Source organism: Cavia porcellus, unplaced genomic scaffold (assembly GCF_034190915.1).
Source record: "Cavia porcellus strain 051 isolate PalLab524CR breed Dunkin Hartley unplaced genomic scaffold, mCavPor4.1 scaffold_1, whole genome shotgun sequence".
In the NCBI taxonomy this organism is placed as follows: Eukaryota; Metazoa; Chordata; class Mammalia; order Rodentia; family Caviidae; genus Cavia; species Cavia porcellus.
Genome location: NW_026947484.1, coordinates 114,404,407 through 114,429,361, shown reverse-complemented (window position 1 = coordinate 114,429,361; position 24,955 = coordinate 114,404,407). Strand labels below are relative to the sequence as shown.

At 35.3% G+C, this 24,955-nt stretch overlaps 1 protein-coding gene and 1 non-coding gene across 10 annotated transcripts in view; one reads left to right on the top strand and one right to left on the bottom strand.

The window, feature by feature from the left end:
* Evi5 (ecotropic viral integration site 5) overlaps positions 1 to 24,955 on the top strand; it is a 226,985-nt gene that overhangs the window by 84,620 nt on the left and 117,410 nt on the right. For 8 of the 9 annotated variants that reach the window (XM_063254237.1, XM_063254233.1, XM_063254227.1 and 5 more), the window contains 7 exons: positions 5,484 to 5,673; positions 6,322 to 6,546; positions 7,648 to 7,722; positions 13,492 to 13,617; positions 15,703 to 15,846; positions 16,716 to 16,805; positions 16,915 to 17,012. In XM_063254237.1, the coding sequence (XP_063110307.1) occupies positions 5,484 to 5,673; positions 6,322 to 6,546; positions 7,648 to 7,722; positions 13,492 to 13,617; positions 15,703 to 15,846; positions 16,716 to 16,805; positions 16,915 to 17,012 (948 nt within the window). Of the gene's footprint in view, positions 1 to 1,682; positions 2,014 to 5,483; positions 5,674 to 6,321; positions 6,547 to 7,647; positions 7,723 to 13,491; positions 13,618 to 15,702; positions 15,847 to 16,715; positions 16,806 to 16,914; positions 17,013 to 24,955 lie in introns of those variants that run through there. The other variant, XM_063254235.1, reaches the window with a different exon arrangement.
* LOC111754349 (small nucleolar RNA SNORA2/SNORA34 family) lies at positions 9,421 to 9,558 on the bottom strand. Its single transcript, XR_002789052.1, has one exon. It is a non-coding gene; the product is annotated as a small nucleolar RNA SNORA2/SNORA34 family (small nucleolar RNA).

The following is a 24,955-nucleotide window of genomic DNA, read 5'->3' as shown; positions in this document are numbered from 1 at the left end:
TCTTCCTGGAACCCATGCAGCTTGCACGGAAAAACCAAGAAGCCTGGCTAATTGGCTTCTTGTTGGTTCCCCCCAGTCCTAGCATGGCTGATTCTTGGGAGGCTCTAACTTTTCTCTTTCTGGAGCCCATGCGACTTGCACAGCCAGAAAGGCTAGTTAGTTGGCTTCTTGTTGGGTCCTCCCTAAATGTCTATTTTTAATAACATATTATCCAATGTAAAGTATTTTGTTAACAGAATGAGATGGAATAAAATAAATCTGTTACTTATTTACCAGTTTTGTGGCTGACAAATTATCTTCTCCCAACATGTTCATATCTCATTTATGTTGTGACATTGTAAGAGATATTTGGACTTCATATTTGAAAAGTTGCTCCAGAAGGGTTTTAGCTTCTATGTGCCAGTGTATTTAGCTTTCATGTATGTGCATGCATGTGTTCTAGTAGCATTTTTCTCACATATCTCCTAATAAGTTACCTTAACGTCTTATAAATTACCAATTTGATTCGTTGTTGTTCATTCTGTTGTTGTATACATAGAAAAACTTTATGCTGTATACAATAGGTATTCAAAAATTTAATGTCAGCTCTTTACAAATAATTACCAGATTTCTATTTTTAGTCTTCACCTTTTCCCTGAACTTTAGACTTGTGTATTCAATTGCTTTGCATATCTATATGGATGTGCTCTCAGTACTTCAAACTACAAAACCCCATTCTTTTTCGTCTCTTTTATATATTTAATCACAGTATTTTAGACAGGTTTTTTTCCTTTGGTATTTATCACATACATACTTCCATACACAAACTTCCCTTTTCCCCTCTGTTGGGGATCAAATCTATGGCCTCAAACATGGTAAAAAGGTGCTTTTATATCACCCACCCTTCATAAAAATCTATGCAAGACAGTGAACCCATGTGATCAGAGAATAGATTTTTTAATAGCCCACAGACTTAATACCATGTTACCATCTTCCCAGTTGCTAGACTTAAAATATTTGGAAATTATTGACTTTCCAACAATGTGGCCCTTCACCCCTATGTCAAAATACCTTCATTGGGTTCACTGGCACATGTGCCTGCCTGGCAAACACAAGGTCCTGAGTTGGATTCCCAGTACAAAAGACTCCACAAAAACAAACAAACATTCAAATAAAAAGTACCTTAATTATATTGAAATCAGGTGGCAATCTGATTAGGAGCCTTCCAGAGTTATTTCTGCTTTAGTAATAGGAATCAGAGTAGTAGATTCTGAGTACATATTTTATCAAGACTTCATGTGCTTAGGGAATATGTAAATTCTTTTTCTTTAGGCTATAAGTACAATCATGTATCCCTTCATAATGGGATAGGTGCTTAAAAGTGCATTGCACTCTGAGGCAGGAGGATCTTAAATGTAAGCCCAGCCTGAGCATTTTAACAACTTGATGAGACTCTGTTTCTAAAAAAGAAAAGAAAAGAAAAATAGGTGGAGAAAGGAAGGGGTGTGGGTTGGGGACTGAGGATATATAGTTCAGTGTGAAACCCTTCAGTTTAATCTCCAGTAGTGGAAGGAAGGAAAGGAGAAAGGGAAGGAAGAAGAAAGAAGGAAGGGGGGGGGAACAGAGCAAGGCAGGGAGGATGGAAGGGAGAGTGGGAAGAAAGAGAAAAATGCATTGTTGGGCAATGTCTTAGTTACTCTTAAAGGAGGAGAATTTTACCTAGCTCACAATTTGTAGAGGTTTCAGTCCACAGCCAGCTGGTGCCAAGGTAGGGTGGCATGGGAGAGGAGAAACAGTCCATGGCAGCAGGGCATGCAGAAGGCAGCAAATGACAAGATAAGAGCCTCTTTTTGTTCCTGATGTTTCATCCAGACTACCCACCTTTAGGGCGGATAGCACATACACCCTTAATCCTAGCATCCTAGTGTGCATCATTGATCCCAGTATCACCCACTCCAGATCCAGTCACCTCCAGAAACTCCCACCTATGCCTGCATGTGGCCTGGGGAGACATCGAGATACAGTACATAACAGGTGATTTTATTGTTGCACAAATATCATGGAATGTACTTATACTTAGATGGTATAGCCTGTTTCTAGGTTGCAAACATATATAGCTTGTTACTGTATTGAATACTGCAGGCAGTTGTAGCACAAAGGGTAAAAATTTGTGTATCTAAAGAAAGGAAAAGTATGCTATAAAAAATAAAAAGTAGCATACCTCTATAGGATGCTTACCATGAATTACCATGCTAATTGTTTACTGCTGTAGACTTTATAAATACCATAGAATGAGGCTATACTATATATGTATATTTTTTTCCCCAGTTTTTGGAATGCTATCCCGTTGATCTGCATCTATAGCCTGTTTTGTTTTGTTTTGTTTTAATTTTGTGAGAGGGTCTTGCCAGGCTGCCCAGACTAGCCTTGAACTTGCAATTCTCCTGCGTCAGTCTTCCAAGAAGTTGAGTAGGTGCAATTCCAGGCATGTGCCACTGTGCCTTGCTTCACAAAAAAATTGTTTAAGAAATTTGATAAACTTTTTTGTTCTTGTAATAGGATTTAAAATGTAAACATTGTATAACTGCACAAAAATAATTCCTTCTTTTATATCCTTATTTTATAAGGTTTGTGGTATTTAACTTTTAAAAATGTACTTGTAAAACATTTTTGTTAAAAGTTAAGACACAGTTAATGTAGGCCTCACCAGGGTCAGGGTCATCAGTATCACTTGTCTTCCATCTCTGTGTTTGGTCCTACTGAAGGTCCTCCGAGACAGTAACACATAGAACAGCATTACCACAAACATGTAATAGATTGTGCTGTGATGTTGTGACATTTAATATTTTCATTACTAGTCATGAATTTTGAAGGTGTATCTTATTAAGCATTTTTCTGATGATTTAGTGCTGCTGAGGATCCTTCATGTGTTTATTGACCATTTGTGTCGTCTTTGGAGAAATAACTATTTACATCTTTTGTCCACTTTTTAAACTCAGTAGTTTGGGTTTTTAAAAATTAATTTATAAACTTAATTCCTTTATTTATTTATTTAATCAGTACCGGGGATCGAACTCACGACCATGCGCTTGCAAAGCAGGCGCTTATGCCGCTGAGCTAAATCCCCAGCCCCAATTCCTTTAAGTTTTACAGCTATTTTCTCCTATGAAGGGTCTTGGCACTTCACATGAAGTACAAAATATTTTTAATTTAGTTGAATTCCAGTTTACCCATTTTTTTTTCCCCCCTGTGGTACTGGGGATTGAACTCAGAGACTTTTCACTGAGCTACATCCTCAAACCTTTTTTATTTTAAAATTTTGAGACAGAGTCTCACTAAGTTGCTATTTTACCCATGCTGGGATTGAATTTACTGTCCTCAGGATTCAAACCTTGTAGAGTGTTGGAATTATAGTTCTATGTGCCACCACATTGATTCACCTACTTTTTCCTTTGTCACTTGTACTTCGGAGTTATAATTAAGAAAGCTTTACCTAACAAAGTCTTGAAAATCTACTTTATATTCTTTCTATACTATATTCTTGAACTTTGTATAAATAGAATATAATGTGTACTTTTTTGTATCTTGCTTCTTATTTCAAACTAATGTCTGTAAGATTCATCCATGTTGGTCCATGTATCAGTTTGTTTCTTTTTATTACTGAGTAGTATTGTAGTCAGTGAATATACTAGTTTGATCATTTGATCATTAATTTTTCTAGACATATGGATTTCTAGACTTTGCTTATTATGAATAAAGTCTATAAACTTTGATCTGTAAGTATTTTCTAAACACATTTTTATTTCACTTGCTGGGCTGTATAATGGTGAATCTTTACAAACAATTGCTGTGCAGTTTTTTAAAAGTCATTGTTACCATTTTGTACTTAAATTTTTTTTTAGTTTTAAAGAGAATAAAACAAAACAGAACAAAAGCAGATCAAAACAACAATACAAGCAACATAGGACTTCACAACAAGACAACAGGACATCACAGTGGCTACCATAATGTCTTTTGTTTTCTTTGAAATAGTTGACCATACCTTCACACACAATAATATCAAACACCACAAAATTGTATAAAACCATTCAAAAGAATGAAAGCATTATAGGACTCCATAACCAGATAACAGGAAATAAACAATGGCTACTATAATATCTTATATTTCTCAAAAAAGTAGTCCATATCATCACACATAATAAAATTAAATAGACTACAACAGGATAGAAACAGTCAAAATTGAAAAAAAAAGCATGATAGGACTTCAAAGCCAGATGATAGGAAATTAGCGATGGCTGCCATAACTATTTTATACTTTTGATAATGATTTATGAGAGTTACAATACCTCCCACACTGACCATTTTTCTTTTTACTTTAAAGCAGTTGACATTTTTGAAGTAGTGAGTAGTGGTGACATTGAACAAACAAGTAGCTATCTTAGGACCTTTATTATTTGAATGATTTATAGTCTGTATTTTTATAGAGACAGAGTCTTTTCCTTTATAACCCGTGCACTTATGAAAGAAAAGATTTAGCATTTCATTGGGATGTGGGATGTATCTTTGAGATTATTTTAACCCATCCTTATTTAGAGAAGAGGCCTAAAATGATGTTTCAGACTCAAAAGTTAACAGGGATCTCAAAAGTGGAGAGGTCCTAGTTTCACATTCTAATCTCACTGATACATAGCAGCTGTTAGTTGCCCAGAGTTTTAGAGACACAGTAGATTATGAAGATGGAGAAAGTTGGAACCCTTCTTCATCCAAAGGAAGAACCTCCTGTTTAGCTATACTCTGTTGTTACTGTGCAGGAATATGATCCTGTTTTCAGTCTTTTATTTCTCAGAAGAATATAGAATTATAACTAAACTGTATATGTATTCATTTTGTTTGAGCAGATTAGTTATGTGTATATGAAGCATTTTTTTTTAAACAAAGAAGGGATTTAGTTAATTTCTGTGGCTCTGCCTTACTTAGCCCTGGTCACATTATAAACATAATAGGAGAATTACTCTAGAATTTGTTGTACGTCCTCCAACTGTATGTTCTTTTTTTCGTGATACCCATCCAATCACTGTTTCTCACCAGATTCCATCTCATTTGGAAAAAAAAAATTTAAGAGACCTTACTATCTTGCCTAAGCAAGATAGTCTTGAACTCCTAGGTTCAAGTGATCCTTAGGGTCAGCCTCCTGAGTAGCTGGAACTTTGATCTAGGGCCACTGTGCCTGACTACTTGATTTGAATTTTTAATGGAAATGAAATAATGACGGGGTAGATAGCCCCAAAATGTTTAACATAATTTGCTATTTTCAAATTTTAAAACTGCGTAGTTAAAAAATACAGCAGTTATTAGTGCTAGCCAAAAAATTATTGAAATGAAGCATAGTATTAAAGCTGTGTCTTAAAACAGTGGCAAGTGTGATAGGGAAGCTCTAAATGTAATATCACTACTTTAATATCAGTATCAGATGAGGTGTTGAACAATTTTTACTTACGTTTCAGATTGTTAGAGACGGATAGTAAGTCTTTAAGATCTGTAAATGGCTCTAGAAGAAACAGTGGCTCTTCTCTTGTATCAAGTTCATCAGCTTCCAGCAATCTCAGCCATCTTGAAGAAGATTCTTGGATTCTTTGGGGAAGAATTGTTAATGAATGGGAAGATGTACGCAAAAAGAAGGAAAAGCAAGTTAAGGTATTCATATTTATTTTGAAATTTTCCTCTTAATCCCAGAGGTCAATAGAGGATTAGAAAAACAAACGTTCTACTAATTTCCAAGCTATGTAACAAGTTTTCTTTATGTTTTCAATTATTTGTGTCCCATAAAAGTTCCCATTTGTAGGAATTAGTTGTTAGAGATCTTAGCAATGTAGAAATATACAGCTGAAGATTATTTTAAAAATGAAATTTCCTGATTTGTAGATGTAGAAATAAAGTTGTGACCTCCTAAATCCATGAATCATCAGTGTTTTACTTTTTTGCATTCAACAGACCTTTAAAATATGATGAGTTTGATGTCATCACTCATAGTTTTACAGACCATGAAGTCCTTGATATGTTTAGAGCCCACATTCTCAATGAAATGACAGGAATTTATTTATACTGTGCTTACCAGAACGGGATATATAAAAGGGCCAAATTATAGACTTAGTTAAAAAGCTTACCAGTTTAACTTTAAAAAAGTATCTTAATTTTATTATAAAATTAACTTTATGAATTACAGATTTGACAACAAGTTTCTACTTCATTCGAGTACCTCTCCCCAATAAGTCTTCTTTGGCTTGTAAAGTATGAGACTTAAATGGTTCATTTAACATTTTTTATTTTATTTTTATTTTTTAGGAACTTGTTCGTAAAGGGATACCCCACCACTTTAGAGCAATAGTTTGGCAACTTTTATGCAGTGCACAAAGTATGCCAATTAAGGATCAGTATTCAGAACTCCTAAAAATGACCTCACCTTGTGAAAAACTGATCAGAAGAGACATTGCTAGAACTTATCCTGAACACAATTTTTTTAAAGAAAAAGATAGCCTTGGACAGGAGGTTTTATTTAATGTAATGAAGGTAAGTTCAATTTATCCATTTTTAAAAAATGAAATTAACTTTCAAAACTTTGAAATGCTACATTTCTCATACTGAAGTGTAAATTCCCAAACACAATAATCAGTTGCTTTGGCACTAAAATTGATTTTTAGCTTAATTTCTGCTTTAATTCAGACACAGATTTACTCTCCAGTTTGAGAACTTAATAGAAATTTATTACATTATTCATTATGTTGACAGAAATAAAATAGCCTACTAATCACATGCTATAAAGAGGTCCTATAAAAATAACTTACTTTCTGTAAGGTTCACCTAGACTCCTATCATGATTATTCATATAGCCAGCAAATTGTCATTCTTTCAGTGGCCAAGTGTTCATAAGACTGTGTGAGTACTTGAGAGGTTTGCCATTCTGACTTTTCTTTCAATATTGCTTTTGTCTTTTTTATGGTTTTTTTCTTCATAATCTCTGTGAAATACTGATTTGGTGTTCAATTATTTGTTTTGCTAGTGTTTTACCTTAACTGTGCTCTAGCTTTATCTTTATCAGATATAAATTTTACTTGATTTTAAGGCTTTTGTACATTATAAATTTCTTTATTTTCTTTGCTTGCAGGAGTTGCCATTTTTTAATTGTGAAATTGTGCAAAGGAAATTTTATGTTTTTTTTTTTTTTTTTTTTTGTCTTTTTCCTTTTTATTGGTACTGGGGATCGAACTCACGACTGCCTGCTTGCAAGGCAGACAGTTATGCCGCTGAGCTAAACCTCCAGCTCCAGGAAATTTTATGTAATAGAATGTTTGTTTTTAAAATAGGATAACAGCTGGGCATAGTGGCATGTGCCTATAACCCCAGCACTTGGGACCCAGAGGCAGGAAAATCACCATGAATTTGAGGCCAGCCTGGGCTACATAGTGTGTTCCCGGCCAGCCTGAACGATGTAATGAGACCTTGTCTCAGGAACCCACAGCCCCCTACAAAAAGGGTTAACATCTGTAATAAGGAAGCAAAAGTTTTCCTAAAAGAAGCTTTAATCTACTTGTTTCTGCAATTTAGGTTTTTAGAGAAGGAAAATGTAATATATAATATTGAAGTGTTTTGAATACCAGTTTTTACTTTCAGGCGTATTCTTTAGTGGATCGTGAGGTTGGTTACTGTCAAGGAAGTGCTTTTATAGTTGGATTATTGCTTATGCAGGTAAGTTAATACAGGTATTGTCTTAAGTTCTTTATTAAGATTGGGGTGGAGATATAAAAATCTATTTTTATTAAAAACAAATAGATATTGGGTATTTTTCCACAGGCATAGTTTGAATAGTTATTTCTTAGTTTGCATTTTGAAAGAGGAAAACATTAAAATGAGTTAAAATAATAGTTTGTCACCAAATGAAATTTTAATTTTTTTTTTTTTTTTTTTTGTGGATACTGGAGATTAAACCCAGGGCCTTTCACACTGCAACTCTAAGTTCTACCTTCTCAACTTCTTGATATATAAAACTATACCAAAATATTCTACTAAAACCTCTATGTGTCTTTAAATATTATTTGTTAACATTTAATGAGAAGTTATCTTTTCCCAAGCTATGTGAACATGATTAAAGTGTTAGTATGAAAATCCTATTTAATTTATATGACATCTTTGGAAATTTATAAAGGAATTTTGTGTGTCATAGAGTTATGAGTTTGTTGTGCATATTTGTATTTGGAACGTAAATGCTTTTTACTGCTTCAAGGATTTATAACATTGGCAGTGACTTATTTGGAAATAGGTTAGGGTTAGGATGTTTTCAGAATTGAGGGTCAGGAAGGACAATTTAGCTTTTTAAATTTAAATTTTTTTATTTTAAAAACATTAAAACCGAACAAAATGATAAAACAAAACAGTGATATAGGACTTCAAAGAAAGATAGTAGGAAATAAACAGTGGCTACTATAATATATCTGGTTATCTTCAAAATAGCTGTCCAGATCATTGGACACGTTAAAACTAAACAAAAGAAAAACAGAATAAAGCCAAACAAAACAATGAAAATGATAAAGGAGTTCAAAACAAGACAATAGGAAATTAACACTGGCTACCATAATACATCTTGTTATCTTAAAAATAGTTCGCCATCAGTCATAGGTATGTAAAATTGACCAAAGAATACAAAAACTAAGTTGAAACTTCAGGTGTGTAACCCCTAATTTCTATTATGTCTGTGTCTCCTGAATTTGTTCAGTGGTGGCTGGAGGTCTAAGATTGTGTTTTGTTCATTTGTGTTGACATTTTCCTGTGTTTGTCTGAGTCAGCCCATGACTGCATCCCAGGTGTTTCCTGCATTGGCTGCCAGTTCCCTAGTGTAGGGGATTGTGCTAGGCACCTGGATTCCTCCTATTTGGGGTTTCTGTAGTGGTGGAGAGGTGAGGTGTGGCTCTCCCATGCTCCCCTTTTGCTGACAGAACGTTGGGGCACGGTTTCTTCTCTGAGCCCATTCTTCCTGTTCTACATCTCATCCTCCCCTTAAACTCTCCATGAATTTAATCATATGCTGATTGTATACATACATGTGCTGCAGGTGCTGGGTAGTTCACTTTCTCCCATCAGGAGAGAGTGCTCCACGTAACCTCAGCTTTCATTTATTTTCCCATTAAGGTCTGGAAAGGTCACCAGCACTGGAGCTTCTCTCCTTTTGGAACTGGGGTGTACCATCCTCCCAGCATGGGCACATGTCCTTTTTATCTTCATAGAAGTCCTTCAGAACCAAGTCTTTAGGTTTTTGTTTTTTGTTGTTTGTTTGTTTTTTCATCAAACCTTCAATACACAATTGACTAAGTTTTGGGGTCACCAGGTTGCCGGGCCTCTCGTGGCCAAGCCTCAGAGTATGGGTTCTGTTCAGGCCTGTATTAGGCTCGAAGCTATTTCTTTCTAATGAACTGACTGTTGCATTTCCAAAATTCTGAAATCACCAACAGATCCTAGAAAGACTTCTCTTTGAATTCCTGTTTGAAACAAGCAGCTACAACAAATTTGCAGGTCTTGATTGAGAGACACCAATTTAGCTTTTTGTTTAGTCTCAGAATTTTAGTCCTGAAAATGAACTTTGGAGATAACTTGATTTGAATCATGTAGGCTGGGTTTTGCATCTCAGTTCTGCACTAGCTCAATGAAATTGGGCTAGATTATTTAACCTCTCTCTGACTCTTAATTTGTGTTATCTGTATTCAGACTTATTGTGAGGCTTGTATGAAATAATGTGTAGTATAGTATTTGGCACATAGTAGACATGCAACAAAAGTTCAGTGACTTGCCAAAATCATGCAACTTGGTGGATAAAAGCAGAATAGGAATTAGGAACTTGTTTCATAATACTTTAGTTTCTCAATTTTTCAATTTATCTGAGGTTTGAAACTCTTAAGTATCTCTCTCTCTCTCTCTCTCTCTCTCTCTGTCACACACACACATACACACACACACACACACACACACACACAGAGCCCAGGGCCTTGCACATTTGATTTACCATTGCTGCACTGTGCTAGACCCCCTCTGTACATCTTTTTTGAGAACCATAAACCTGCTGCCAGAGACTGGTATATAATGAAAGTGCCTAATTTTTATTTTGTGTTAAAAGTACTACTAGTGGATGTTATATTGACCTTTTTTTTTTTTTTTTTTTTTTTGAGATAGGGTCTCACTATGTAGTTTAGGCTGACCTCAAACTCAAAGAGATCCTTCTGCCTTAGCCTTCTGAGTGCTGAAGGTGGATTTAGGTCATGATTAACATAATACAAAACTATGTCTTTCATTATTGAACTTCTTATTGTCAGTCTAGTGATTTCTGTTTTGCTTTCATATTAACTCCAAAATAACTTGTAGAAGTCATCTCTACTGAGCAACTAAAGGATAGTTTTCCCCTACTTTGGTGAATCTGACAAGTGCCCTAATTGTCTTAGTTAGATACTGTAAGCAGCTATCAGACCTTCTACCGTGATTCTGCAGGTAGTCATGGTATGGTATTTACTTCAAGGAGCACCACCATTGAATTTATCAGTGGCATTTCCGTGATGGGTTGACCTGGCTTGTATTGTCTCTGACAACTAATCTTCTGCCACACTAACCTCTTAATAGTTCAGGGTTATGGGGTAGAAAGAATGGTGGAACCATATTCAAAAACTATGTCTGTTCTAAAGGTTACGCTTTTATGGCCCCATGCTATTTTGTCTCCTACAACTTTGTTTAGCAATGTAACTCAGTCTGAAGAAATTTACCAAGTTTATGTATATTGTATAAAAATGATTAAAATTGTTAGATATATATGTTTATATCTCTTCTATAAAATTAGATATTTTAATGCCCATTAGACCTTTAGAAGAGACAAGTTTTGTTTTTTTTTTTAATTGGCTTTATATTATAGGCAAAATATGTAGCAGCACATTGCTCTAGGCCTTAGTTGTCATGGTTTCTAATAGGAAAGAGTGACTTTCATACTTTCTAATAGGAAAGAGTGACTATCAAACAGCAAGAGATTGCTCTTCATATTTATGTGTGTCACTTAGTCTGTTAGTCAAGCCACTCACCTTATTTTTAAAACATCACCATTAAAAAAACCCTCCCCCTGTTCTCATATCAGTATTCTTGCGTGAGAAGAGGATGAATGAAAAGAAACTATTTGGTACACAAGAAATTCTTGCAAGGTATGAAAGGGAGATTAATTGACCCAGTCACACCTTGTCTGGCTGGGAAAGGGGGAACGTGGAGGAAAGAAGTTGGTAGTAAGATTTTGTAAAATGAGGATGTGCGAAGCCACCAGGGTATTTTGATGAGTGATGGGAAATGTTCTAATTGTGCTTTGAAATATTGAACATAATGTATATCAGACAGTATTAATGCTGTGTGGAGGAGGACTGTAGGGAGAGGGAAATGCGAGGGAGGCAGCAGAGTGACCAGCAAGGAAGCATTTGCAATATTCAGAAAATAGACTACTCCTTCTCTGTGGTGGCTTGGACTAGGTGTTTGGAGTGAGGTCTTGATTCCTGAAATTGAATGTAGAGTTGACAGAATTTAGTGATACATTGAATGTGAAGTAAAAGTGAAAAAGGTATCAGTAATGACTCTTGAAGATTTTTGAGCAAAAGTTTGGGGGCAGCAAGGAATGGCCGAGTAGGAAATGAGGTGTGTGAATTTAAGTGTTTATTGAACATCCACATGGAGCTGTTAAGTGGGCAACCTTTCAGTTTTTTTGTGTTTTTTGAGACATTGGCCTGCTGTGTAGTTCAGAGTAGTCTTGAACTGATTATATATCCCAAGTTGGCCTCAAATTTGTGGCAATCCTCCTGCCTCAGCCTCTTAAGGATTACATGGGTGTACCATCATGCCTAGCTAGTAAGTGGGCAATTGGTTGTTTTTTTTTTTTTTTTTTTTTTTTTTGGGTACTGGGGATCAAACTCACAATCTTATGAGAACCGAGAAGGAAGTTTAAAATTAGAGTAATTGACTTTGGAACATAATGCATATCAGACAGTATTAAAGATCCATTGAAATTAGTGGTCTTGAATTCAGAGTGAAACCAGCCAGCATGGTGTCGGGGTTTTTTTTTGTTGTTGTTGTTTGTTTGTTTTCTTTTTCTGCTGTCACTCAGTGTTGCCTAAATCTTAAGTGTAGACTTGAATTTATCTAAGGATAGAGAGAGCAGGAGGGAGAGAGAGTAAGGAGAAACCATTGGCTAACCATTGGCTCTTTCTAATACTGTGGGAGAAAAAGTAACTGCTGAAGAGGAGAGCCACATTTGAGTTAAAAGACAAAAAGAATATTTTGTTTATTAAGCTGCCACTGAGCTAAATCCCTGACCCATGGCTGCGTTGAAGGCAAGAATAATGTTTTGTCATTTGCAACAGTTACCTTAGAGATTTTTGGGTTACTGTAATTGGTACTTTAAAATCCCAAATGAGGATCATCTGAAAACTTTTTTTGTACTTCTTTTAACAGTTAATGTTATAACATATCACCTCTCAGTGTCTTTAAGACTTTTCATGTTACTTAAGGTAAAAGTAAAAAATTATATAACCTCTAAAGCCTATATATTTTGATTGCCTGTTATTTCTCCTGCAGAACCTAACCTCTCTTCATAACACGGTTACTACTTTTTGTTTGTAGAGTAACGTAAATATAATCTGATTTCATTAGGTTTTCATTCTTTTGTTTGGCATATTCTAAGGAGTTCTTACATAGATTTTATTTTCATCAAGGGGTTAGTATGACTGCTAGTTTGCTAGTCTCCTGTTTGCTGTTCCTTGAGCCTGCCAACATGATTGTATGTTAGGGCCTTTATACTCTTCTGTTTTCTAGGCGTATTCTTTTCTCAGATTCTGCCTCACTTCGTTCAGAATTTTGCTCAGAAAGTTACCTTATGAAGAGATCTTCCCTGACCTAAAAAAGTAGCAGTGTCTCCCCAGCACTGCCTCTTATGTGACTTATTTTTCCACAGATACCTATCTCTCTCTCTCTCTCTCTCTCTCTCTCTATATATATATATATATATATATATAGATAGATAGATATAGATATAGATATAGATATATGATATATATCTATATATATCAGTTTTTTATTTTGTATTGTGCCTATTTCCTGTCTCTATAAATTGCAAGCTCCTTGTAAAGCAGAGATAGTAGTGCTTTTGTCCACTGATACATATATCTTGGAAAAAGAAAAATACCTGACTGTAAAGCAATATTTGTTGGTTGAATTGATGAATTAAGTGAATTGAGGAAGTTAGTCTCACCGGCTGTAAGACTAGTCTGACTGTTCATTCTCAGAATGGGAACCTTAAATCTCCTGATTCTTATTAGTCAGTTCCTTTTGACATTGCTTCATGTGGCATTCAAAGTAGTGTTTATGGTTAGATAGGTCCTTGGGTTAAATATAATTTGGTTTATTTGTGCATCACAGAATAGTAACCTGTGTTAACTTTTTCTTTTAATGCAGATGCCAGAAGAAGAAGCTTTCTGTGTATTTGTTAAATTAATGCAAGACTATAGACTTCGTGAACTTTTTAAACCAAGTATGGCGGAATTGGGCCTTTGTATGTACCAGTTTGAATGCATGATACAGGTAAAAGTGCAGTTTTATATCTTTGTCATCTTGATCTGAATTTATCTAAGGATGGAGAGAGCGGGAGGGAGAGAGAGAAAGGAATCTTAGCAAATTTAATGTTAGAAATGTTAAAGCAGTTGAGAAAGATTGGTGCTCTAATCACATGATCTTTCATTGGTCATTTAATACATGAGTGGGTGTCTTAGTTACTTTTCTCACAGCTGAGACAAAATAAATACCTAACACTTGAAGTTAAAGGAAGAAAAAGGTTTATTTAGCTCATAGTTCAGTCCACATTTGGCAAGCTTCAAGGCAGGGTGGCTTAGCAGAAGGGCATCGCAGAGGAGAACCAGTTCATGGCAACCAGAAAACAGCAAAAGTAACCAAGCAAGGGACCCTAAGAACATCTTTCTGCCCTTTTTACCTTATCCAGACTACTTAGGGTGGGTACCACTCATACTCTTATTTCAAGTGCTCTTGAAGCTACTACTACTGTACTATGAATCAATTACAACATCACACACTCTAGATCCAGCCACCTCTGAAAAAAGCCCCATCTATGACTGCAGGAGGCTTTGGGCTGACATATAGACACAAGCCATAACATTGGGCCTACTTCCCAGTGAGGCGCTATCTGTAGGTAAAATACATTTGGAACTTGGCTGCAGTTTTCTTATTTAAACCTTAAGCATTTTTGCCAGATGTATTGTAACTTACTGCATGCATGCATGAATTTCCTTACCTCCTGTTATATCTTATACTATTAATCTAGTCTGAACTCTGATCAGGGGTTTTATGACACTGATATTGATCAGTTCATTTATTTCATAACTGTCTGTATGTCTCTTTGAGTCCTCTTCTTTGCTTTCCTTTTTTTTTTAACCTGCTTTTTGATAGTCTGTAGTATTTTTGGGCATAATATTTCTATCATTTTATGTTGATAGTTTAAGTGTCAAATGTTTGGTATGTATGAAGATGGAGAAAATAGGAATAGAATCAAAACCAAATCAAAGTACCTTTGAAAAATACGTTATCTTTCTGGGTTTTTATTTTTATATGATATGAACAATTTTAGCACATTTTCTTATAATACAGAGGTGTAAATATTTTCATTTGGTTATCCTTTTCCTGTTGGTCTTACCTTTAGGAATTATGTAGAACTCTTTCTTTTGTATGGTTGGAAGGATGAGATATGTAAATCAGATGAGATCTGTTTTGAATTACTGAAGTACCTTTAATTTGCACAGTTCTCTTATTCCATAAGAAAATAAAAATAGATGATCAGTGGTAGGTGGGACCTAAAGGTTTTTTAGTATAGTATTTCTTTTCTTTAAATTTTTTTGGAAATATTATTTACATAGCTAGACATACCAGCACACATCTATAATGCTAGCACTCAGGAGGCTGAGGCAGTAGAATCACCATAGTTCAAGGCCAGCCTAGGCTACATAGTGAGTTCAAGACCACCCTGAACTGCATAGCAAGACCCTGTATCACAAGAAATAAAAACAGAAAGAAAGAAGAAATGTAGTTTACAGAAAAGGTTAGAGAACATCAGACAGCTGGGTATCCACCAGCAAAATAAATAAATAAAACCATTGCATCACATGACCACTGAATGGTGTTTATAGTTGAGTGGGTACTTGGTTTAAATACAATGCGGCTATAAGTCAGTTTTGCTTATTAATCAGATGTTACAGATATACTGTATTCAAAAGTCCAGGTCTACATGCTTACCTTCTCTTACCAGATAATACTGAATATGTCAGTTTCTATGTCTAGCTGTTTGGTATTATGCTTGATTGGCCCTGCCTGCTTGCCTTTCTTCCTTTGTCTCTGTCTCTCTCTGATTCTTTTTGGAGACAGGTTTTTACTGTGTTGCCCAGTTTCCTAAGTAGCTGGGATTATAGGCATATACCACCCTGCCTGACTGTGTTTCATTTTATCTGGGTTTTGTATTGGCTAATCATAATCACACGATTTAAAACACTAAAATTTAGTGTTTACTAATGTTGTAAATAATTCTTTTTTTTTTTTTTTTTTGGTAGGCTTACAGGCGTGTGTTACGACATCTGGGTTAACTAATTCTTTTATTCCCTTCAGGAACATCTTCCTGAGCTCTTTGTACATTTTCAGTCTCAGAGTTTTCATACCTCAATGTATGCATCATCCTGGTTTTTGACTATCTTTCTTACAACATTTCCACTACCAATTGCAACAAGGATATTTGATATCTTTATGTCTGAGGTAAGTAATGAGCAGGCTAGAACAAGAGGCGAGCAAAGGGCTCATCAAGCTATTACAACAGGGCAGTAAAGGGAGAAATAAGGGATCCCGGGCCCCATGTAAATGGTGTATATGAAAAATCTCATGTAGACATTATTAGAGACCTTTGAGTCTGTCACTATCTCTGTTTATTCTGTAATTCATAGATCAGGAAGCTGAGACTTACAGAAAGGTTTAGGAGCTTGTCCAGTGATGCACACATATATGTGATTATACTAAACAGGATTGAAACATAGGCATTAAAGAGACCCAGCCCTCTTAAATTTGTTTATCACCTCCTCACTGGTACAGTGAGAGTTATGAGAGGTAAAATTTGCTTTATAGTTAATATTTTTGCAGTACGTCTGGTATTTAATAAATAGTAATTAGTATAATTTTATTTTAGTCTGTGAACGCATTGTTAGTGATCCTTCTGTGTCTCTAAACTTAATGTTAATTGTTACCAAGTACATCTTGGGATATAATTTATCTAAATTACTTGTGGACTGGAATAGAAAAACTGTAGGTAACTTACTGATCTGCTATGATTTTCAAGACAAATCTGTCCTGTCACCTCTTTTTTAAATAAAGTTTTTATGGAATGCAGCCCTGCCTGTTTGTCTGTGTGCTGTCTATGTTTGCTTTTGAGCTATTGGAGGCAGAGTTGAATAGTTGTAACAGAGACCTGATGGCTCACCAAGCCTAAAATGTTTGCTCTCTGGCTCTTTAAAGAAAGTGTTTGCCAATCCCTAGTTTAGATTTCTAAATGTTACCTTAGTGTTGTTTTGAATGAATTGTTTTTGATGATGAAGAGTAAAACAAATTTGGTTTCATTTAATTTGTTTTATCAGGGTTTAGAAATAGTGTTTCGAGTAGGATTAGCACTTCTTCAAATGAATCAGACAGAATTAATGCAACTTGACATGGAAGGGATGTTACAGGTAAGTCTGTTCATGATCTCTTATATGCTTTTAGATTTCACTATTAATTAGTTAATAACCACTTAGTGGCACTAAATGGTTCAGTTATTTTTCTTTCATTGTCTCTTAGCACTTTCAGAAGGTCATTCCACACCAGTTTGATGGTGGTCCAGACAAATTAATCCTAGCAGCTTACCAAGTCAAATACAACTCAAAAAAAATGAAAAAGTGAGTATTTTACGTTCTCATTCTAGTGATAAGTACATTTTTCCTCCTTAAGGTTATAGAAATTTCTTTTATTTGGTGATATTATTGGCTTTAGTATAAAAAAGTTAATATCACACTGCTCTTAATAGTGGTTCTTAGTACACTGTGTGTTACCTTTAAACACCTGCTCCCTTCCTTTCCCTGTTGACTGGAGTTAGCGCCTGGTGTTTATTTTTTTATATATATGATTGTGCTATTATTTTAGTGCTGGCGAGAAAGAGAAAACAAGGGAAGAAAGAAAGAAAAGAGAAGAAAGGGAATGAAAGGAAGGAAGGAAACTTGAGGATGAGGGTTCCTCAGTCTTCATGGTAACTGGTTCTCTTTCAGATCTTTTTTTTTGTTCCAGTACCAAGCATCGAACTCAGGACCTCGCGCTTGCCAGGCAGGCACTGTGCAGCTGTGTTATATCCCTGGCTCTTCTTTTTAGATGTTACTACCTTTACAATCCATTCTTTAAAATTTCATTTATCACACTTATCAAACTTCCAATCTCTAGTCCTTTGCTCCCTTATTCATATTATCTCTGTTCTGACCTTAAACACCAGGGCTCAAGCCATCTTTCTGCTTCAGCTTTTTAAGTGCTTTTAAGTACTTAGGACTACAGTGTCATGTTACTATTTCACGCTTCAAGCTTTCTTTTTGAAATACTGATTTGTTGATGAGAGATAGTCACTTAGAGAAAGACTATCTAAGATTAAGGATTTATGTAGTAATTATTTCCACATGGTTGTCTTTATTTTCTCATGAGTTTTTATAAACTAAAAGGTAAATGTAAAGGCTTAATTAGATCAAGACTAAACATTTTCTCTTGGGCACAGTGATGCATGCCTGTAATCCCAGCAATCTTGGGTGCTGAGGTAAGAATATATTAAGTTTAAGCCCAGCTTGGCAATAGTGACTCCTTTTCTAAAAGTAAAAAGGATCGGGGAGGGATGTAGTTTAGTGTTAAGGCTATGAGTTCAGTTTGTTTGTTTGTTTGTTTGAGGCAGGACCAGACTATGTAGTTCAGGCTGGCCTTCAACTCATTTTGTAGCCTAGGCTGGCCTCAAATTTACAGTAATCCTTTTGCTTTAGCCTCCTGAGTGCTGGCATTACAGGTATCTGCCACCACGTCTGGCTTTGGATTTAGTTTCTAGTACTGAAAGAAAAACAAAACAGCACTAATAATGACCACAAAACATAAATGTTAATTCAGGATAATATCTGAATCATTTTTTCCTTCTCTCCCTTTGTCTCTTGTTGCTTTTTTCCTTCTTTTTCTCTCTCTTTTTCTTCCTTTCTCCATATCTTTTGGGTCACCCACTTGACTTAAATGGAGTTTATACTATTAGACTACATAAACCCCCAACTCTGCAACCTTTTTTTTTTTTTTTTTTTTGAGACAGTCTCGTTATGCAGTCCAGGTTGGCCTTGAAATCATTATGTAGCCCAGGTGGCCTTGAACTCAGTGATCTTCTTGCCTCAGCCTCCAGAGTGCTGGGATTACAGGCGTGTACTACCATTGCTGGCAAGAAAAATTTCTTTAGTACTCAGTACTTGTTGACATTGTTTAAGGTGCCAGAAATAAAATAGTAGATTTATAATTTCTCATGAGGTTTGCATCTATATGGTGAGGCATAAATTAAAATTATATCAGATGATGATAGGTGCCATGAAAGAAGACAGTCTGCAGCTGGTGTAGTAACTATTTGCACACCTGTAATCACAGCATTTTGGGAAGCTGAGGAGAGAGGATTGTGAGTCTGAGCCCAGCCTGGGCAACTTACTGATTTAGCAAGACTTTGGTTCAGTTTCTCATTACTGAAAGAAACAAGACAAAAAATAAACAAAACAACAACAACAAAAAACTCCAAAAAACAAAAACCCAGCAACAACAGGAAATGCCCAAAATTTCCAGGTGTAGAAGGCAAGCAGTATAAAAGGCCTGGAGCCAGACATGTGACAAAAGACATTGTGGTTGGGGTTAGTGGAGCAGAGTAGGCTAGGAGGAAGGAGGTAGGACACAGGGGTTGGAGAGGAAATGAGAAGTCTTGTAGCTTGCCCTACTGTTTGAAGAATAGACATAAAGAAGGTAAGGTCAGAGTTCATTGAAGGAGAAAAGTTATTAAGTGTTCAAATAATAAAGGTAAGAGAATAATGAAAACTCGGGTCAGGGTGGGGTAGCAGTCCCCAAGTGTAAATCCAGTAGTTGTTTTTTTTTTTCTTAATCATGTATTTGATATGTTAGCTTTGGTTTATATATAATCACTTATTCCTTTAAAATTTTTTTGTGTATTGATGAAATAAAGTTATATATAGTGTGAAGCATAAAAAAGTACCTGCTCATGAACCCATCACTGTCTGTGTGCTCTCTGCAAGAGGTAATTTCTCTCCTGAGCTTTGGACTCATCACTCATTCTTTTCCTTTTTAGAAATAGTCTTATGTACCTGTCATGCATACTATTGAGCACTATAAAGATTGTATTATTTTGTATAATTTGTGACTTGCATTTATTTTTTATTAACTTTATGTTGATGCAGTTCACTGGTTTTTTGTGTGTGGAGGAGTCATTAATTTTTGATACAGAGTATCACTGTTCTTAGTGACCATTTGAGACATTCTAGATTTGTTTGCTATTAAAATGCTGTGAGTATCTGTAAGAATTTTTCTGTGATGCATATTTAAGGATAGAATTCCTGGGCTGCAGAATAAGCTAGGCTTAATTGAAGTATTTGCCAAAGTAGTACTAATTTTTTATGTTATCCAGCATTGTGTAAAGATCCTCATTGTTCTACTTTGTCATCAGCATCTGATTAATGTTCTTAATTTTGGCTAATTTATTCAATATAAAAACACATTATTTTGGATTTAATTTGCTTTCCCCTGATTGTTAGTAAAAATCAGTATCTTTTTATATTCATTGACCTCATGATTTTCTTCTGTTTTTTCCCTTCCCTTTCTGTTGTAGTATATGTACTTCTTACTTAATGCTCAATAGTTGTTCATGTATATTATGAATAGTAATCCTTTGTCAGTATTAAAAGACAAGTTTCACCCATTTTTGTTAAGTACCATACTTGGAATATATATCAAAGATTTGTATCTATCAGTGATAAAGGTTGATGCCAGTATGATAACTTATTAATATAACCTATAAGAGGTTCCTATGACACATGCTTTAAATTGGTTTATACAGTCTTTTGGGGTCAGGAAATGGTTCAGAGCATGTAATTCTTTCCTGACATTTATCTGTTTGATTATATTTTTCTGGGAGAATTTTGTTTGTTTTTCATTCTACCTATCCTTTTATGATCTGCCTTTTCCTACTTTATAGAAGAAAGACAAACCTGCCACCCATTCCAAATCTTACTATGGTGCATTGCCTTGGGTTGTAAAAATTCTCTAGGGCACCAAACGACGGAAAAATTTTAGAGTGCCTTGATCCTGTAGGAGTGTCTTCTGGTAAAACAAAGCAAGAAAAATTGAATAGAACAACTTCCCTATTTCATTCAGCTGACAAATAGGAAGGCTGCCTTATGTTTTGAATTCAAAAGTAAAATGGTGATCATGGGACAAATATTAACACATTAATGTGAGTTCAAAAGTGAAGACAGACTTTCAATAACAGAAAATTAACTTTACACATTGTTTTAATGACAATAGCATTGTCTCTGCCTGTTAGGTCATAATGAATATAAGTTGTTCAGAAATTACATAAATATCATTTAAAGTCAGTGGAATGTGCTTTAAAAAGCACACATGAATCGCATCCTGTGAGACTATATAGACTATTTAGGGTAAAAGTAATTTTAGAATATGAGCAAATCTTTTAACAAATATATTTTCTTATAACAAAAATACAAAGACCATGAACATGGTGGGGTAGGAAGATGGCAAACCACATTTCATATTATCTTCTGGAGGTGATACCTGAGTGTATTCTTCTCTTTTTCTTTCTGTCTTTCTTCTTTCTGTTTCTCTTTTTTCTTTCAACAAGAGTCTTGCTACATAATCCAGGCTAATCTTCAACTCATGGTGGGCATGAACTCATGGCAGTTCTCTTGTCTCTGTCACCATGACTCTACTTAAGTATGATTTTGAAGACCTTTATTTCTGATTGCTAGGGTTATGTGGTGAGTACAACAGAAAATCTCTGCTGATAGGAAACTTACAGAAATGTAGAATACTGATACAAAACAAACAGAGGTGTTATGCTAGTCCATGAAAGTACCACAAAGGAAGCAAAGCAGGATGAAACACAGAATGATGGACTGTTCTTTTATATAGGGCATTCAGATATAGGCATATGGGCTGATATAGTAGTAATGAATTGACACCTAAGAAAGGTCAGAGAAGTAGCTATGTGACTATTGGTGGGAAATGTTTTCCATAATGAGATATAAGTGTAAAGTCTGAGACAAGGATGTCTAAATGATACATTCAAGGATCAGCATGAAAGCTAATGTCCTTGGAATAGTGTAGGTAAGTAAAAATATGGAAGACAATGAAATCAGAGACACAGAACAAAAAATTTTTATATTTTGTGTACCTAGATTCACGAGTTGCTTACAGTTTGCCTCATTTGTTTTCTTACCCTTTCTGTCTCATAGATATGAATGTTTGTGTTTGTATAAGGAAAACCCTATACATTTTTGAGGATCCATTTGAGAATAGATTAAGATACTGTACCTTTTATCCTTAATAGCTACTGAAGTAGCTGTACTACTATACATAGCACATGTTTGAACTTTATCACTTGTCTGAACAGTGGCTTTTATAGCCATCTCTCCAACTCCTTCTTTCTACCAGTGCCACTTCCTGGTCCATGTTCCTAGTCCAAGATCATGTATTTTGTATAGTTATCCATTTAATCAGTGTTTCATCCCTAGCCATTTATTTGTTTATTAAACACTGAGACAGGGTCTCACTGAATAAGTTACCTAGGCTAGTTTGAATTTGTGGTTCTCCTGCCTCCCAGGATGCTGAGATTATAGGAATGTACATCACACCCAACTTGACATTGATGTAAAGAGCATACAGATCTGTTATTTTGCAGAAAATTCTGAAGTTTCAGTTTTTCTGAGGTTTTCTTAATGTGATTCCAGCTATGCATTTTTGTTGCTTTAACCAATTCATTAGGGTGGTACCCGCCAGGTTTCACTACTATAAATTTATTTCACCTCTTGTAATTAGTAATGTGTAGCAATATACTTTGAGATTATGTAATTTTAATCCTCTTCCTTTACCAGATTTTCCTTACCAATTTTATACCCATTATTTTCTTTTTGGGACTCAAACTCAGCACCTTATGTTTGCCAGGCAGCACTGTCCCATTGAACTATATCCCCAGCCCTATTTATTATTTGCTCACTGTATTCTTTTTTTTTTTTTTTTTTTTACTTATGATGAGGCATTCTACTATACGGAAGAGCTTTGTCCTTCCTCCATTCATTCAGTCATGCATCTCAATGTGAATTCATAGATTCTTACTCAGTAAGTTATGACTCATTACTATATCAAATTGTCTCTAGTTTGTCCAGTGGAAACTTCTTTACTCTAGCTGCTCTGCCCTTTTGACATGTTCCCATATGTCTTTGAGAATTTCTTTTCCTTAGGTCATCAAAATATTTCAACCTCACTATGGTCCTTCCCTGCTGCTGCTCTGGGATATGTCATTTCTAAAAAGAGCTTTGAAAACCTTGGAAATTTGGTCTAAAGTCAATGGGTATCACTGTGTAGTATAACTGTAGAAGTGACATGATTCAAACAACATTTTAAAAAGACCATTTTAATAACAGGTCGCCGAAAAGATTCAGTTATTAAACTGTCAGTAGAGAGCATAATTACAAATTTCTTCTAATAATTTAGACAAACCACAGTGAAGGCCTAAGAACACTTTTTAATGAATGGAGAACAAAATAGTAACTGACAAGCACTTGCTTAGCCAGGTGATCCCACTAATTATTAATATTGACACCAATATCAGTATTGATATATGGTTGAGAGTTTGTACCCTTAATGTATGAGGACAATGGCACTTAACCTTTGTAGTTTTCCTCTGAAGATATTAATACCAATATAATCATAAGAATAACATGAGATATCACATTTGAGGGACATTCTACAAAATTCTTGACTAGTACTCAGCACTATGTAGGTCATCAAAAACAAACCATCACTGCCAAAAGGAACTCAAGAGACATGACAACTGAATGTTATATGGTATCTCAGAATAGACAAAAGATGTTAGGTAAAAACTAATGAAATCCGTATGTGAATTTTGGTTAATAATGTGTTCATATTTGTTCATTAGTTGTACCAGTATAACAATCTATTATAACATGTAACAGGAAAGTAGAATGAAGTACATGGAAACTGCTATCTTCACAACTTTTTGGAAATCTGAAACTGTTGGAGAATAAAGAACTAAATAACACTTTAGTGAAGATGAAGTAGTAATGGACTTTAAGGCATTGTTAGGGAGGTGAATTGAACATGTTTCATTTCTTGACTTGTGAAGCAAAGATTCAGAGATGATTCCTGGTACTTCATTTTATGTGAGTTACAATGACATTTCACATAATATTTAACAATAACTTCTTCAAAGTGGTCATTTGCAAAAGCTGTGTACTTGTTTTAACAGTGCAACCATTGTTCAAAATATTTTGAAGTTTTTGGAATCCTCTCTAAATTCTTTTGGTTGCATTTCTTAATAGGAGTCATTGTAGTAGAGCAGTGTAACCTTAGGCAAGTTTATAAGCCTCAGAATAGGTGTAGCAATGTATACTGAGTTGCTGTGAGGTAACTGATGATACGTATGGCAGTAGGTTTTTGTCCCTTGAAGAAGAATTTGATTTTTTTTTGGTCAGTACCAGGGATTGAACTCACGACCATGTGCTTACACAGCAGGTGCTTATGCCGCTGAGCTAAATCCCCAGCCCCTCCTTTTTTTATTTTGAGACAAGGTCTCGATATGCAGTTCCAGCTAGCCTTGGGGCTCACTTTGTAGCCCAGACTGGTCTCGAATTTTCAATGACTCTCCTGCCTCAGCCTCCTAAGTGCTGGGATTACAAGAGTACACCACCATGCTTGACAAGAATTTATTCTTTCAAAATAGCTTTAAATTATTTGAAGTCTGGGCTGGTTGATACTTGCAGTGAATTTGGTTGTGTGCAAGATAAATAATTGGAACTATTTTTGGTCTGTACATTTAAAAAAAGATAATGTGTAATAGTGTTGGAAGAATAGTATATTGCATTCATTTGTCATGTTTTACTCACCATCAGGCAGCGACAGTTACCAGTGTTTTCTGAGATGGAATTTCACTATGATTTTTTGGCTGGTCTGAACTCACGGGCTCAGTGGATTCTCCTGTCTCAGGCTCTCAAGAGCAGCTGAGATTATGAGTGTGTGCTACTGGTCCTGACACCTTTTTATTATTATTATCATTATTTTTTTAAGTATTTTGAGACAGAGTCTTGTTCCTCCTATATGATCCAGGTTGGCTTCAAACTTGCTGTATACTGCAGGCAGACTTCAAACTTGCAGTTTTCTTGCTTCAGCTTCCTGAGTGTATGGATTTTAGGTGTGTACCACCACAACCTGGCTCTGACCTCTTTTCTGTTTTCTTAATCCTTCTAAACAGAGCTGGGCAGTTATTTTGTAGGATGTTCTTTAATTTGGTTTTGGTTGATTTTTTTTTTTTCTTACTTTGAGGATGAACATTTTTTTTAAAATTTGATTTTGAAAGTATACAACAGAACAAGACAGAATAAAGCCAACTAAGATTGTACAGTGAAATTGGTACAGAACTTCACAGCAGGTTATCGGGATAACAGTAATAGGTATCACAGTATATTTTGTTATCTTTATAATAGTTGTTCTTTCAATCATGTATATCAAATTGAGATGAAATATGGAACAC